Source organism: Mauremys reevesii, linkage group 5 (genome assembly GCF_016161935.1).
Source record: "Mauremys reevesii isolate NIE-2019 linkage group 5, ASM1616193v1, whole genome shotgun sequence".
Taxonomy (NCBI): domain Eukaryota; kingdom Metazoa; phylum Chordata; order Testudines; family Geoemydidae; genus Mauremys; species Mauremys reevesii.
Genome location: NC_052627.1, coordinates 80,701,968 through 80,717,538, shown reverse-complemented (window position 1 = coordinate 80,717,538; position 15,571 = coordinate 80,701,968). Strand labels below are relative to the sequence as shown.

The following is a 15,571-nucleotide window of genomic DNA, read 5'->3' as shown; positions in this document are numbered from 1 at the left end:
GGAGACTAGAATAGTATCTTAAAAAAAAATCATGTGTCTAAATGCAAAAAGAATATATAAAGCGGGATGGGCTGGGCTGAGACCCAAGCCAAGGGGAGCAAGTTTCATTCCATAGGTCGCACTGAAACAAAGTCATGATAGCCTCAACTTTTTGGAGCTCAGCTGGAGACACTTTAAATGGGGCTTGACTCTCATAGACTGCTGAGCACTCTGAAATCATGCCCCAAAAACTGAGGCAACCAAAATCATAAATTGCTTTGGAAAATCTTGGCCAAGATAGAGTTTAAGCCTAAATCATCTAGTCTGACCTCTTGCATATCACAGGCCTCTGAGCTATTCTCTGCTCCAGGGAAGTAGAAAACTATGACAGGCCTCAACTGGTGCAGCGTTCTTTAACAACCACTCTGGCCAGTGCATTTAGGGTGCATAGTCAAGTCCCTGACCTTTTCCCACCTCCTCCTGCTTCCCTCTTGGGCTGCAACTAGTGGAATAAGTATCCCATGCAAGAGAACAAGATGTTATCTTACACTCCCTTCCACCTATGCACAGGCACTTAGAGCTAGTGACAATTTAGCCCTTAGCTCTGTAAGGTACTTGGAGGTGGAATCATGTCTTCTTACATGTTTTTAAAGCACCTGGTACACCTCCTATTCTATGCAATTGATTTATAAAACAATGGTTATTGCCAGCCGCTCATTATACAGAATAGTACAACAGCAGCCAATGGAACGTATTTGGGATAAAATGCTACAGTGTGCTCACTGGGCTTGATCCAAAGCCTACTGAAGTCAATGGAAGGCACGACCTAGTGGTGCTGGGAGGGGGGCGGGGACTTCGGCGGCGCGGCGCTTGAGGGGGCGAGGACTTGGGCGGCGTGGCGCTTGGGAGGGGTGGGGACTTGGGCGGCGCGGCGCTCGGGAGGGGCGGGGGCTTCGGCGGCGTGGCGCTCGGGAGGGGCGGCGGGCTGATAAAGGCTCAGGTTTTTGATAAACTGAGAAACATTTTGCCCCTTTTTTCCTTTTAATGTTTATTAAGCTTTTTTTTTAAATAGAGGCTTAATTATTCGGTTTGTCTATCTGTCCAACCAATGTTTCTAAGATCAGATAAAATAGAGACATGAAATGTTCAGAATAGATTTGTACACGACAGCTAGATGATTTTTCAGTCCGGTTTCAAATAAAAATGCATTAAAATGTTGATTATAATTTTTATTATTACAAATCCAAAATCATCCATTACACTATCCTGCTTTAACTCCCAAAACCACCACATCCAATATAGAAAGAAATAAGAAAACTCTTCAATGAACTTTAACCTGTATTTACAAAACACTCCAAATAAAAAACACTCTGTGCTCATAAAACATGACTTTTCTTGCTTTAAGTTTTGAAAATTCTGTCACTAGTTCTTTTAGAATCAGTTTTCCAGCTATTTCATACTCTATTGACATTATGGCACCATTGTTGAACGCAGATATGTTTTTATCAATTTTAACTTTGAGAAGCTACATTCCCCACTAGCTACGGAAACTAGCAAAGTTGGAAAACTGTCTGAGAGTTTATTTTCACAAACAAACTTCAGTACTTCTTCAGGAGTGGAATGTTTCCTAAGTCGTCTTGAAAAAGCCTGAAGCTCACTACACAAAGCTGTAGCATCAATGTCTTTTGGATTTTCATGAGTCAATGCCAACTCCATTTTTATACAAAATTCTCTTATCTGTTTTGCTGTTTTCTTTTGCAAGCTGTGGATATCATATAGAAAGCCAAATACTGACTCTAGCTGCTGCATCTGTTGAAATCTTTTGTCAACCGAGTGAAACCAAGCAGTATCAAGGACTACAAAGTAGAAATTCACTTTGAACCTTTGTTTTGGGTTCTGAATGGCTCTGTCTCGTCCTTCATACAAAAACTGCTATTTCTTTTGTCGAGTGCAAACTGGCTCAAGCTCGAATCTACCAGTGTTCTTTTGAACCCTTCATCACTTCTGAATTCCTCCAGAATGTTTTTAGTTTGCTGCAGTTTTTGAATAGCAGAATGTATGTTCAAGTTCTTTTCCTGAAGCTGCTTACTAGTGAGGTTAATATTGAAAAGGATATTATACCACAAAATGAGTGAAGTCACAAATTTGAACTTGGAAAGGCCATTTGCAAGAGCTTCTGCATCTGAACGTGCCGTATTGCCAGATGATCCAGTAAAGGTAGTATCATCAGAAACTTCAATTAGGGCATCATAAATGTTTCCAAGTTCATATCGAAGAGGCTTCAAAGCATCTCTGTGACTCTCTCATCTTATCTGACTAAGTGGTTTCACAGTTAGAGAATTCACATAGCGAGTCAGAATCTCCCAACGGCATGTTGAGCCTGAGAAAAACACATAAACACATTGCACCAGGTCAGAGAAACTGCTTGCCTCCAAGCAGCATCTAGGAGCATCATTGACAACCAAATTCAGAGAATGCACAGTGCAAGGAACAAAAAAGGCCCTAGAACTGATTTCCATCATTCTCCTTTGCACACCAGTCTTTACCCTTCATATTACTCCCATTATCACAACCTGGGCCACATAAGTATTCAACAGATAATGACATTGTTTCAAGCTTTTGTAGAATAGTTTCAGTCATAAATGCTCCTGTCGTCTCCTTCAGTGGTCTCCTTCACAAAACTGTTCCTTTATGAGCACTTCAACATTATCTTCATCTGCAGACTTTTCCGTATCCACAAAATGAATGATCATCATCATTTGTTCAACATGACTCCCATCTGGTGTACAGTCCAGTATTATTGAAAAGTATTTTGCAGAATGGGCAGCTTCTACCATTTTCTTTTTAATGGCATTTGCTAGGATTTGAATCAGTTCATTCTGCATATTTTTTCCTGAGTAAGGAACCTGTGTTTCATGATCAGTTATTTTACGTAGATGCTCCTTCATGACTGGATCAAACAAAGCTAGGTATTCAACAAATTTTAAAAAGTTTCCATTACCTGGTGTGTATAATTTTTCATTTATACCATGGCCGCAGAATGCTAAATTTTGCCCACCGAGAACTCTCACTAAAGCAATCAGACGCTCTAATATTTGTTGTGTGAAAAAGCTCCAAGCCTGTATTGGTGGGTCCCGTGCTTCCTGGCAGAAACTCACTAAGGTCCTCAAGATGACCGCCCTCTCCCGGTATGGTGGCAGAGGTTACAACTTATTGAGCTATTTTCATCACAGGCCGGTATGGGAGGTGGTAAGGTGGGATACCCAGAGTCTCTGTTGCTCCTTAGAGCTCCGTAGGCACTGTTTGGTCTCCTGCTTGGACCAAAGTCTGTTTCCCCTTCGAAAGGGATCTCTGTAGATCATGCGTGGGGAGGGCGGGGGAAACCCGGGCCCACCCTCTACTCTGGGTTCCAGCCCAGGGACCCTAATGGTAGCATCTGTTATAAGCTTCCCTCCTTCACTGACACTGGTTTGATTCCCTGGGTCACTTCCCCGTGCTCCCCTTTTCCAAGCTTCACCCTTACCTCAGGGTTCAGTAATGCTTCCTCTCCTCCAGCTCCTTTCACCTGGGCTCCTCTCGAGAGAACTGGAAAGGAGAGCTTTTAAAGCAGTATAAGTGGGACCTTAATTGGTTCCAGCTGTCTCCATTAGCCTAAACAGCCTTAACTGACTCTTTCTCAGTTAATTGAGGTCAGGTGCCGGCATTAGCCTAACAACCTTAACTGGTTAAATTGGCGTCAGGTGTCTTGATTGGCCTGGAGTAGCCCTTGTTTGGCTATCCAGGGAATGGGGACCTGCTCATTCTGAGGCTGATATACCCGCCTTCCACTACCCTCTTATATCCTTCTGGCCTGAGTCCATCACAGTTGCCAATAGTCTTCTTTTTCCTTGATCACACATAAATTTTCTTCATCGATAGTTTTTCCTTTTTTTCAATCATAATTCAAGTTCTTTCCAATTTTGAAAACATTCCAAATGTTCTGTACTCGTTTCATGTGAAGAGAGAATTGAAGATATGCTTTTCCAGTCCTTCGAAACATTTTCAGTAAGTGATGTACCAAAAACTGTGCTCCCGACTGCAAGCATTATAGCGTTAAGGATGGCTGACACACCCATCACATAGTTGGCGATTTAGACCACATTGCAGACATCCCAACATGTCTTTTCACTCCTTAAAGGTTCAATGATTAGTAACATACACTCACTTACCTATTTAAAACAGTTAGTTACCGCATTTACATGGAAACAAAATGACCTTTTTCAACATTATAACCCGACACCAGTTGTTTGGAAAGTAATCCCCTTCCTCATGGTTACCTGCTTGGAGTGTGACACCATCACTTTCGTAGTCTATTAAGCATTAACGCTGTTACTTTTCTTGTATGGACCTAATTACATGTGAACCAGGTATAACAAAGAAAAGTTCATAATTATACAGCCTGATAATAATACTAAGGTTTAATAATGCTTAAAGTACTCACATTTTGGATTTATAATGCTAAAAGATGTTATTCTTTATTCTTTGGCACGAAACACAATTTTCCACAGTATTCACTTGATTCTTAACCATCTACCTGTGACGCGTGTTAAAATGACCGTTTGACATGTATCAACTTGCAATATCTCCGCTCTACATGAATTTCCAGCTATGCGACCTTGATGTATATTCGAGTTAGATGTCACTAGCATTGCAGCTCTTGCTGCTGGCAGATGTGTTTCATTGTGGCTGAGTTATTGCTTATCAAAATTGCAGAGTGGGTCATCTTGACCCTACATTGCAAATTGAAAAAAAAACGCTAAAATATTTATTTTTGCAGTAAATAAAAGATTTGACATATTAATAAATTCTCAGAAATGTAGAGAAATGAATTATAATTCATATTCCTCCGTTTGCGCACAGGAATTGAAATCATGACATCTTTGTTATTATATTTGTATTTTTTCATCTTTTTTTTTTCTTTTTCTTTATTTGATTTTTTTCCTCGAATTTGGCACCCTGTTTAACTTGACACCGCCTAGTTCACCTATATGGACGGGTCACCCCGACCTGGAATAAAGAAACTGTGCTTTAGAAGCAGCTGACTCTCATTACAGAGTAACTGGGAGGGAAACAGCTGGCAAGCCTTTGCCACCCACACAGCTTTACCAAAACCCAAAAAGACCTTTGAAAGGGGAAAGGGGCTCTGAAACTGCCTGAGGGTGACCCCTGAGACAGGCTCTGCCTATCACAAACTTTTTGATGGGAAGGTTGAGAAGTGTTTTGATGGCTGTGCTTGGGTACTTACTCATGGAAAAGATATCTGATAGTGGGGAGTTTTTCAATTATGCTGACACAGGCATAACAAGATCCAGTTGCTAGAATGCAGTGAGACAATTTAACCTTGAAATAGGATGCAATTCCTTAGGTCAATTCACAATCACTTAGTCTTTAAAGTGAGATTAGACATGTTTTCAAGAGATATGCTTTAGTCCAGCTTCTGGGAGAAATTGTATGGCCTATGTGTTTGAATGGGTGGGCTGCTTGGTCATGGTAGTCCCTTCTGGTTTTGGAATCTATGAATTTTATGAATGCCCTGGTTCATGCCCTTCCTTTATGGGCCATGAAAATAATAGGATTACTGCACTGCTTCAACATGCTCATAACACTTGCAGCTCTGCATTAAGACAATGACTATAATCAGCTCTCATGTTTACAGTTGGTCACCTACTGTGGCCAGAAAAGAATCTGTTTCCCTGATGCATAGTTGGCCAGATGTATTTTGGGGTTTTTTATGCCTTCCTCTGAAGCATCAAGAATTGGCCACACCTGGAGACAAGACATAGGACAGGTTGGACCAGTGATCTGAGATGGTACAGAGAAAATCCTTTTTCTCACCTGCCTGGCTGGTGTGTCTTTCTCACAGGCTCAGGGTTAAACTGATTGTCACATTTGGGGTCAGGAAGGAATTTTCTCTAGGTCAGATATGCAGGGACCTTGGTGGGGTTTTGCCTTCCTCTGCAGCACAGGGGGTGGATTGCCTGCTAAGATTATCTTGGCACAACTCACCTAAATGATTCCTCGCTCTTGCAGGAGACTCACACCCATTGGTGGCACGTAGGGGCTAGGAACCAGCTCCTTAAAGATATTTAGCTGCCTAACTCTCAGGAAAATCAGTTAGAATTAGGTACCTAAATACTTTTGAAGATATGGGCCTAGGTTCAATACGGGGATTTAGATTTGGTGTTACAATGCCTGAGGTTTAGGGCCCTGCCACCTCATGCCTGGGGAGAGCTAAGTGGCTAAGAAGAGGATTCATAAAATCCAGCAAGCTGAGCAGGGAGCCACATAAGCAAGCCAGTGGGAAATGCCTAAGTCCCCAGCCCTTAAAGGGATATTGGGCCTGAAAGACAGTGAGAATGACTCGATAGCCCAGGGACTAGAGCACTCACCTGGGTGACCCCAGCTACAGTCCCAGCGCCAATGAATACTTAAGTATGTTATACAAGTGGAACAGCTTCATCAGGAGACACTGAAAGACAACCTCACCAGAATACCCTACCCTGTAGCCTGGGGCTTTGGGCACTCACCTACAAGATGAGAAATGGAGGGGGGGGGATTCAGATGTCTGCTTTGAAGCAGGCAAAGTGGGGATATGAATCCATATCTTCCCCATCTCTAGTGAGTGCTCTAACTCTTAGGGTATGGGATGGGGGCAGCAGCACCTCCCTCAGCTGTGTTTTGTGTGGGGTACAATCTGGAAGACAGTGAGTAAGCATGCCTACCAGATCAGATAAGATAGGAGGGAGACCGCCTAGACTGAGGCTCCTGCTGGGGTTCAGACGTCCAGCTGCTCAGCTGTGTCAAGACAGGTTGCAATTCCTAGTCATTCATGATGACAATGGATAATCATAGGCTAGAGAAAAGCCAGACAATGACCCCATAGCCCAAACCCTGCACCATAGCTCAGAAGCTAGGACACTTCCCTGAATGTGGAGAGTATCTGTGAAGTTAAATACATTCTCTATATCAATAACTGGCTCTGCGGCTGAGGGGAAAGCAGTGGAGGTGTTATTCCTTGACTTTAGCAAAGCTTTTGATACAGTCTCCCACAGTATTCTTGCAGGCAAGTTAAAGAGGTCTGGGTTGGATGAATGGACAGTAAGGTGGATAGAAAGCTGACTAGATCGTCGGACTCAACAGGTAGTGGCTCCATGTCTAGCTGGCAGCCAATATCAAGAGGAGTGCCCCAAGGGTCGGTCCTGGGGTCGGTTTTGTTCAATATCTTCATTAATGTTCAATATCTTCATTAATGATCTAGAGGATGGAGCGGACTGCACCCTCAGCAAGTTTGCAGATAACACTAAACTTGGAGGAGTGGTAGATACGTTGGACGGTAGGGACAGGATACAGAGGGACCTAGACAAATTAGAGGATTAGGCCAAAAGAAATCTGATGAGGTTCAACAAGGACAAGTGCAGAGTTCTGCACTTGGGATGGAAGAATCCCATGCATTGCTACAGACTAGGGACCGAATGGCTAGGCAGCAGTTCTGCAGAAAAGGACCTAGGGGTTACAGTGGACAAGAAGCTGGATATGAGTCAACAGTGTGCCCTTTTTACCAAGAAGGCTAACAGCATTTTGGGCTGTATAAGTGGGGCCACTGCCAGCAGATCAAGGGACGTGATCATTCCCCTCTATTCGACATTGGTGAGGCATCATCTGGAGTACTGTGTCCAGTTTTGGGCCCCACACTACAAGAAGGATGTGGAAAAATTGGAAAGAGTCCAGCGGAAGGCAACAAAAATGATGAGGGGGCTGGAGCACATGACTTATGAGGAGAGGCTGAGGGAACTGGGATTGTTTAGTCTGCAGAAGAGAAGAATGAGGGGGGATTTGATAGCTGCTGTCAACTACCTGGAAGGGGGTTCCAAAGAGGATGGATCTAGACTGTTCTCAGTGGTATCAGATGACAGAACAAGAACGGACTCAAGTTGCACTGGGGGAGGTTTAGAGTGGATATTAGCAACACTTTTTCACTAGGAGGGTGGTGAAGCATTGGAATGGGTTACCTAGGGAGGTGGTGGAATCTCATTCCTTAGAGATTTTTAAGGTCAGGCTTAACAAAGCCCTGTCTGGGATGATTTAGTTGGGGATTGGTCCTGCTTTGAGCAGGGGGTTGGACTAGATGACTTCCTGAGGTCCCTTCCAACCATGATATTCTATGATTCTATGATCAGGGAGGGAGAGAAATGAATCCGAGTCTCCCACATCCTACAAAAGTACCCAAATCCCTCGTCTAAAGGTTACTAGGAAGCTCTTTCCCACCCCCTCTCGTGAATCCAGGCTTTGTTTTTATAAAAAGGCCCAAAACTAGAATGAAAATTTTCAGCTCAAAACATTTTGTTTTGGCCCAACTTAAAATTTGTTGACTGTTCAATACGCTGAATAATTTCATTAATGGTTCAATCCAAAACAAAATGTTTTTTGTTATTTTTTTGAATTGCCAGCAAACTTACAAATCCATTATTCATGCAGCTCTAAGTATGATACTGTCTTTAATTACATGATCAACATACTTGTTTTTCCACAGGACCTGGGTATCTCAAGAGATTTTGGCCCTGCATGCTAAATTGTTAGAATTATTTGTGCTGGCAACCAAACTTCTCATTTTGTGCACAGGCCAGCCAGATACAGAATCCCCACCTTGTTCTCCAGTACCTGCTCTATTAAGGGAGGGAGGTTATGATCGACACTACCTCCGTTTTCATTGCATCCTAAGGAAAGAAGCTCATTTGGTGAGGATTGCTGTGTGAACAAAGTGCCAGAAACAGAAACTGAACAAGAAAAACCCCTTCTAGTAATTTGATACTGAGTTCCTTTATAAATGGTTACAATCATTTAAAATGCAGAGATTTACATAAATCTCAAGAAGAATCAGCTGCTAGCTGAGATTATTATAGCATGTTTTAAGATCTAAAATCCTTGTGAGCTTTCTTCTTATGACACACACTCTCTTCTCCTCTTCAGTTGGATCCAGATGCCCTTATTTGGGCGAAGTATTAACTCTCCCACGAGGCCAAGCCCTTCTCGTTCTTGACTTGTTTCCACCCAAAAGTGCCGTAGGATGATGGCTAGAACAGCTTTCTCTTCCATCTGTGCAAAGCGTTGGCCTTCAGGTTAAATTGGAACAGAAACAGTAGTAGTTTAGTACTCGTAATTGCATGTCAAAGGTTTCCCACAAAATGCAGCATGGGAATAACTGTGCATCTGGTGTCACAGATTATAAACCAATATGGGCCAAATTTAGGTTTGAATAGATGTGCACGCACAGGAGGAAGGACAGAATTATGTCTATTTATTAATCCTAAAAATAGAGTGTGCTGGTGTGATAGAGGGGGGAGGAATTAGGCAGATGATCAAAGGTTTACGAGAAAAGAGGAGAGTCAAAAAAATAGAAATAAAAAAAAGAACTAAGCAAATTGACAAGGGTCACGGACCAGACAATTCGCCCAAGTCTACACTAGAAATTTACATCAGTATAGCTTCATCTCTCAGGGGTGTGAAAAATCCACTTCCCTGAGAAACGCAGCTATACCAACCTAACCCCCGGGGTAGACAGTGCTAGGTCGACGGAAGAATTCTTCCGTCGCCCTCGCTACCCCTTCTCGGGAACATGGATTACCTATGCTAAGGGGAGAATCCTTCCCATCAGCAAACGCAGTGTATACACAGAATGCTGCAGCTACGCTGCTGTAGTGTTTCAAATGCAGACAAGCCCTTAGCCAAAGATTTAACTCAAAAGAGATGTAGATTTAAAAAAGGTGCCTTATGTTGTATCTCACCATTCCCTCAACCCCTTCTCTGTACAATGTCTATTATTCAGACTGCCATCTATCTAGGCAGGAATCTTTATGTCTCCAAAGCGTCCAGACTTCTTTGGGTGCTCTAGAAACAATAATTAATTAGCATGGGTATAAGAAATAAGATCACCTGAAGAACCCCACAGGAAGAGAGAAAATGTTGCGACAATGAAAATGTGAGATCCTGGTAAAAATTGCTCTACTGCAGTTATCAGCCACAGAGACCTGAAATCTCCATTCAAATTCATAGGCTCTGTTGTGCGTACTACAGCAAAGGCACCTTCACCTAAGCGGTGAGAAAATAAACATATATGGGACCTATTACACTTTACTACGCACTAATACAGTTTCTGGGTCCAGCAGAGAACGGCACATATGCATATGGGTGCCTTCCCTTAGAATTCTCAGGGAAGAATCGCTCAGGCCTAAATTCTTCCGGGTCTGGAAAAATCTCCGGTTCTCTGTGCAGTACATAAGGAACCACAACTACCTCTGTTGCTTTTGGTATCTTAAATCCTCCTGCAAAAATAGTATCAACATGCCAGTGAAGTAAGTGGCTTTCTCTAAATGGATACAAAACTCAAAACCAATTCTTGATGCGGGCACCACCTTGATGGAGCAGATATTTATCATACCTAAAATGATGAATACACACAAAAGGCTGAGAACTACTTACTAATATGGCAATCTTCACTTGTGGTGCGGGCAAAGAATGGAACAGAAGGGAAGAGACGAAGGGCTTCCTTAACAACACACTCAAGATATCGGAGCTTCTTCAAGTCATCCATTGTGACAGGCCGGTCAGAGTTCCCTGATCAGAATCACAATAGGGGTGTGAGAAACAACTGTGCTAATCAGATTAAACACACAAGCTATTTTAAGAGGCTCACAGCTATCTTTAACAACGACCAAACTATAACTGCCCCACTGTACTTATGGGTTTGAATCATTTATCTCTATTTCATTCTTGTGATGTCCTTAAACTATTATTATGTATTGTTTGTATTGAGATAGCATTGAAGAGCCCCAGTCATGGACTAGGACCCCTTTGTGCTAGGCACTGTACAAAGATAGAAGAGATGGTTCTTGCCCCAAAAAGCCTACAATCTGAGTACTGAAATTTGTCACCACTCCCTTAGCATCCAACCAACTCCTAGTGACATTGAGTTCTCCGCAGAAGAGTTACAGCACATACAGTGGCAGTTCTGTGGTTTATTTGCCTTTTTAAACCTCTATACAGAAATGAATATGTAAACCATATCCTGTACCATGCAAACTCACACCCACATCCAAGGAAAGAGTAGAAACTTACCAAACACTTCATCCAATTCTCTGTGAACTTTCTTCTGGGCTTCAGGATGGCATCCAAGTAAGTAGATGGCCCAGTTCATAGCAGCAGCTGTTGTATCATGCCCCTAGAAGTACAGATTTACTCAGATGTTCAGATCTGCATTGTCCTCATGCATATGAAGATAAATATATACAAAGAATTAGGGATATCATAGTGGTGTAGCCTAACTGTACAGATACAGAAGAAAGGGTAAGACAATATGAATCATGTAACAATTTGGTACCCAAGACTGAACAAGAAATAACCAGTTATGTAATAGGATGGATGGAGACTAAGATAAGAAAAAAACTGAAGCAAATCATAATAATTAATAATCAGAAGTCCGTTTGCCAGCCCTCTTCTATTACTTAGCTTTTCTATGTTGGCTGGGTGAAGGGTCTTCCTCCACTTTCAGTCTCTATGAGGAAGAGGTTTGCTATTGCTTCCTTGTAGACATAAACTTGTTGACCCACTAAATCTCTCTCAACAGTCACAATAATTTAAACACTATATAGCAATCTTAAAGTCACTATTTTTTCCTCAGTCATCTGTTGGAAGGGCATTTGCACTTCTTCACCGCTTTACAATGAAATGTAAGTATACCTGACTTTTTAGTTACTCACTATCTTTCCTATCCCACGATAAAATATACAGTATTAACATCAATTATCAGAAGAGGGCAAAGCAATTTAATTTTTGCTAAGATTATATATTACAAAAATAAAACTCAGCCTTTCAGGTACTATATGCTAAAGAAAACAAGAGAATGTTCACTAGCAACAGATTTTAGTACAAGCTTAATTTTAATCAAATGTACTCTAATTATGACATAGAATAATAGTGACCACAGTAAAATTAATTCCATTGTCTCCAGGAGTACAGATTTACACCAGCAGAAAACTGGAGCAGTACAGCAGGGAACCAGATGCAGTGTGATCATTTCCACTCATCCTGTATCACAACCGATATAAGTGTAATGGAAAGGATCCAAAGACAGCTAACAAAAGTGATTAGAAGTATAAAGAGATTCATTGTGGGAAGAGATTGGGACCATTCAGTTTAGTTGGAGTACCTCAAACATGAAAGTATCCACTTCCTCTCGAATATCCATGTAGCTCAGTTTGTTCCCTTCATCATCAGTTGTACTGAGAAGCATATCAAGAAAAACCCTTCTCCTTTTGGGCCCACTTTGTTCGCAGTTGTCATCAAAGTCATCTTTCTGTTGTGTGTGGTTCTCTATTTCATGGGCTTTTTCTGCAATAACCTTAGATATAAATAAATCAATATACACCTCTACCTCAATATAACGCTGTCCTTGGGAACCAAAAAATCTTACCGCGTTATAGGCGAAACCGTGTTATACTGAACTTGCCTTGATCCACCGGAGTGCGCAGCCCCCTCCCCCAGAACTGCTTTAACGCGTTATATCCAAATTGGTGTTATATCAGGTGGCGTTATATCGAGGTAGCAGTGTATTATTTTTTCAACAGTTTAGATTCCACCATTTAAGTGTGTGGCCACTACTTTAAAATACAGGTACTTTAAAATATACATACTTTAAAATAACTTTTATCCCAGATATTTAAAGACTGACTCTACCGCTGACTCCATACTATGCGCTGGTTGGCGATATTAAGCGACATCTATATCCACCCCCTTAGTATTTGTTTTCCTATTGTACACTGAGTTTGCACAGGTCAGGGTTGTGAATCATGTAGAATCTGAGTTTTTAGGTCCATGCTGGCTCTTTGCTTTGATTCTGAGTCTTCAACACCGTGTCTGTAGTAAGCAATATTATAATACTGTACAGTGATAGTGCCTCACACAGAATGCAAATCAGCATCAAGTTGTTATAGAAAGAAAGACAGGATTTGACTGGTAACCCATGTTAAGCACACCATTATAGCTGGAGAAAATGAATTAAAATCAGATGTTACTTCTATGGATTTAAAATTAAGAGAAACTAGTGGACTTTTATAAAAAATAGGTCATCTCCATGTATTTTTTCCTTCCTGAAGTGTATTCATTGGGGTTTTTATATTTAAGTTTTCCATGCAGTCCAAATTTCTATCATTTTCTCAAAATTCCAGATCTGAACTGAAATATTTAAGTACTGGACAAAGCACCAGAACAAAGCAGAATGCCATTTTAAAATATTTTAGCTGTTACAGGCCTTAGGGTGAAGTGCTACAATTATTTAAAAATGTTCAGAACATTGTATGTTAACGCAATTAGAATGATTCTAGGTTTGTTTTGGGGGTTTTGTTTTTTTTAAACCACCAGTTACAACTAAGTTATACTATTACCATGTGAGGGGGACCCATTGGCTAAAACCCACACTCAAGGAACAAGTTCTAAGTCACATTCTCTCTCCTCTTCAGAGGATTTCTTTAGGGACTGAATATCATAAACATTCAGTTCTCCTATTATATATGTACCACAGATAAGGCGCTGTTCCCAATGGCTGATTCTCTGTCACCACATTCACAATCTGGAATCTCTAGATTTACTACATTATTTCTCTTCATTGCTGGGAACACAATAGAAAAAGGAATAACTGGTTACGTTGTCAGTAAAACTGTGAAGGGTCTTGAGGCTTCTATTATGTTCCCTTCCTTCTTGGAACATAGGGTACATCAAGTTAGGCCAAAGCCAAGGAGACTTCTGTCTATGATGAATGAGGTCACTCATCCTAGGGTAACAAAAATAGCATTATAATATTTATTTCTAAAAACATATTCACAACATGTCCACAAGAGTCTAATAGGGTCTAAATTTCCTGGTCCTGGACAGGATGATGCAAGTACCACTTGATGTAGCTGACACAAACCATTTTGTCTAATCTTTAGGGATGCCCTCAATCCACTTTTAATTAATTATAATGCTCAGTACCAGCTATAATACTTTTCACATTTTTATTTATAGAAATTATTCTGTCCAGTGAAATCTATTTTCCCATACAAATCAGTATTAATCCAAGAAGTTTGCCACTATGAAAAAAAACCCTAAGGCCAACTTTTTCTCTTGGGGCTTGGCTACACTGGAGAGTTGCAGCGCTGGTGGTGGGTTTACAGCGCTGCAACTTAGTCACCGTCCACACTTGCAAGGCACATACAGCGCTGCATCTCCCTGGCTGCAGCGCTGGCTGTACTCCTGCTCTGCCTGGGGTATAAGGATTGCAGCGTTGGTGATGCAGTGCTGCTCCGCAAGTGTGGCCACCAAAAGCGCTGTAATTGGCCTCCGAAGTATTTGGAGGTATCCCAGAATGCCTGTTCAGCCACTCTGCTGTTTTGTTGTGAACTCCGGGCTCCCGGAGCTGCTTATCTAAAAAACAAACACAGCTCCTGTTTGCTCCAGCAGAGGCAGGCAGAGGGATTCTTTTGGAATGTTCACAGCTAGTGTTTGCTTGAGGAGAGAAGCAACACGGGGGGGGGGGGGGGGGGAGGGTCCGTTTTGGAGAAGCTGCTTATATGGTATGAAGGCTATTTGCATTTAGTGAATAAGAGAGGGGTGGGGGAAGGGGTCCAAACTTTTAAAATGATTGAAGGTTGGTGCTGTGTATCTTCCAGTCCTTAGAACTTGCAAGGCAGGGAGCTGACACAGTGTCAGCTCCAAAAATCCACTCTCTCTGTCTCCCCCACGCTCCCTGTCACACTCCACCCCACCCCCATCTTTTGAAAAGCACGTTGCAGCCACTTGAACGCTGGGATAGCTGCCCATAATGCACCACTCCCAACAGCGCTGCAAATGCTGCAAATGTGGCCACATTGCAGCGCTGGTAGCTGTCAGTGTGGCCACACTCCAGCGCTTTCCCTACAAAAAGGCAGCTGTAACTCCCAGCGCTGCACATCTGCAAGTGTAGCCAAGCCCTTGGTCACACTAATGTAAATCTGGAATAACTCTACTGAAGTCCACAATATTGATCTGCATTTGCAATAGGATCAGTCACAAAACAAACCATTGTATTACCAATGCAATGCTTGGTCTAATATAATCTAATGTAGACCTGTATGGTCTGATGCTTATGGTCACTAAGGGTACGTCCATACTTACGGCCGGGTCAACGGGTAGCGTTCGACTTCTCGGAGTTCGAACTATCGCATCTAATCTAGACGCGATCATTCGAACTCCGAACGCACTCCCGTCGACTCCGGAACTCCACCGCCGAGAGTCGACGGGGGAGCCGCGGAGTTCGATCCCATGGCGTCTGGACAGGTAAGAAGTTCCAACTAAGGTAGTTCAACTTCAGCTACGCTATTCGCATAGCTGAAGTCGCATACCTTAGTTCGACCCCCCACCCTAGTGTAGACCAGGCCTAAGGCGCTTTTATACAGCTGTGGCAATAAAAAGGGGCCTTGGAATTAGAATAAATTACACTTACACCCAATGTAAGGTCACTTTACACTGCTATGGTGTGACTCTA

At 42.1% G+C, this 15,571-nt stretch overlaps 1 protein-coding gene across 2 annotated transcripts in view; it reads right to left on the bottom strand.

Moving 5' to 3' along the window:
* Positions 1 to 8,819: 8,819 nt before the first annotated feature.
* The window catches only part of LOC120405535 (cytochrome P450 4V2-like), a 29,176-nt gene continuing 22,424 nt past the window's right edge, over positions 8,820 to 15,571 (bottom strand). The window contains exons 6-11 of one of the 2 annotated variants that reach the window (XM_039539173.1): positions 13,714 to 13,840; positions 12,221 to 12,412; positions 11,131 to 11,233; positions 10,495 to 10,629; positions 10,158 to 10,337; positions 8,820 to 9,128 (exon numbers count right to left, since the gene is read on the bottom strand). In XM_039539173.1, coding sequence (XP_039395107.1) covers positions 8,956 to 9,128; positions 10,158 to 10,337; positions 10,495 to 10,629; positions 11,131 to 11,233; positions 12,221 to 12,412; positions 13,714 to 13,840 — 910 coding nt within the window. In that variant the 3' untranslated portion in view covers positions 8,820 to 8,955. The remainder of the gene's footprint in view (positions 9,129 to 10,157; positions 10,338 to 10,494; positions 10,630 to 11,130; positions 11,234 to 12,220; positions 12,413 to 13,713; positions 13,841 to 15,571) is intronic. The other variant, XM_039539174.1, reaches the window with a different exon arrangement.